Here is a 1,448-nt window from a genome sequence, read left to right as displayed (position 1 = left end):
TATTCATGCTGGAAGTTGCATCTCTTGGGCTGAAGTTGCAAGACAAAGGAGCATTCAAAGGTGCACTGAAGAATACATTCAGGATGGTACGTATTAAAACACATCTTATAATTTAACAGGTCTCCACTTAAAAGGTGTTGAAGATATATTACCAGATGGAGAGCTTATGTTTGCATAGCAGATCATTACCCATGTAATAATAAACCAATTGGAATCAAGACTATGCTTATACCCTGCTCCCCTCCCTGCTCACCATGTATCTTCTCCTCTTGTACCTTGCAGTACTCAGCTTTATGTTTTCCATCACACCGCCTCCAACCACTGGTATGCTGTCATCCCTCAAGAGTCCCTTCTTTCCTTTTCAGACCTCTCTCAAACTTCTCCCTCTCTTTTTCCTTCTCCTCCAAATCAACAAGGGCCCCTCCTGAAGCCTAATCTGGTTCTGTTTACACTGTAAACAGCTATGGGGCAGGGAACAGCTTGGGAAAACCTTGTGAGATCCTGCACAGCCTGTAAAAGGTCTAGGCAAATCTCTTGCCACCTGCCTTCCCCCTAGGACAAATTGAATTCTTCCTGTGGGGTCACCAGGGCACGTTATTGTAAGTGCCAGTTCAGTGTAATTACTTTGCAAAGTTGATTATGCACATTGAAAAGCCAGCGGACAGAACGTACTGCAGACGATGTGCTTGCAGTGTAAAACAATGCCTTCCGGCCCTGTCTAGAAGGCAGCCGGGCATCGGAGAAGGGATCCTCAACCAGACTGCCACGGCACCCGGGGCTGCCGTGGGATCCTTGGAAGGGTGCCGCCCGGTGCTGCACCACTCTAGGAGTGCAGACACCTGCGCCTGATTCACAAGATAAACCCTGAGATTTCAAATAGGAACCTAGATGGTCCAAAATGCTCTGCCCTGCCATGGTCTGAGTTCCTTGCAAGGAAAGAATTGCTTGGTTATTTTTCTTTAGTCGAAAAAGGAGCCATAGCTAAGGCCTGTTATTTTTGGGGGGGGTAACTGAGGCCCCTGAGGCCCTGAGCCCATGGAGGGGGGCTCAGCCCACTGCGGGGAGCATGAGCCCACCGTGGGGGGGGGGAGCTATGAGGCCACGGGGGGGCACCACTATGAGGCCACCCGGGGGTGGGGTGCAGGGGAATGAGCCCACGGGGGGGAAGCATGAGTATACCGGGGGTGGGGAGGGTGCAGGAGAAGGAGCCCCGCGCTCCGCGCCCCCCGCAGCAGAAGCGAGAGACCCCGCAGTGCAAGCGCCGCCACCGCGCATCCCCGGGCAGCGCCGCCTCCCGCTCGCCCGCCCGGCGCTTACCCGCGTCCTCCTCGTCGAAGCTGTTCATGCAGGGGAAGTAGATGGCCAGCGCCTCGAAGGAGGCGGACAGGCTGAGGCGGCTCTGCGAGCGCTCCATGAAGAGCCCGGGCGGCCCGGGGGCTCCGCCGGGC

The 1,448-nt window shown here is 55.1% G+C and overlaps 1 protein-coding gene across 2 annotated transcripts in view; it reads right to left on the bottom strand.

Annotated features, from left to right (window-relative positions):
• RIMS4 (regulating synaptic membrane exocytosis 4) overlaps positions 1 to 1,433 on the bottom strand; it is a 95,003-nt gene extending 93,570 nt beyond the window's left edge. For both annotated transcript variants that reach the window (XR_003091726.1, XM_006016673.2), the window contains exon 1: positions 1,318 to 1,433. Coding sequence is in view for 1 of the 2 variants with exons in the window: in XM_006016673.2 (XP_006016735.1) it covers positions 1,318 to 1,414 (97 nt within the window). In the remaining variant the exon portion in view is untranslated. The remainder of the gene's footprint in view (positions 1 to 1,317) is intronic.
• Positions 1,434 to 1,448: the final 15 nt, after the last annotated feature.

The sequence above is a fragment of the Alligator sinensis genome, unplaced genomic scaffold (genome assembly GCF_000455745.1).
Source record: "Alligator sinensis unplaced genomic scaffold, ASM45574v1 scaffold76_1, whole genome shotgun sequence".
In the NCBI taxonomy this organism is placed as follows: domain Eukaryota; kingdom Metazoa; phylum Chordata; order Crocodylia; family Alligatoridae; genus Alligator; species Alligator sinensis.
The sequence above is the reverse complement of the archived record's forward strand: the minus strand, read 5'-3'. Positions and strand labels throughout refer to the sequence as shown.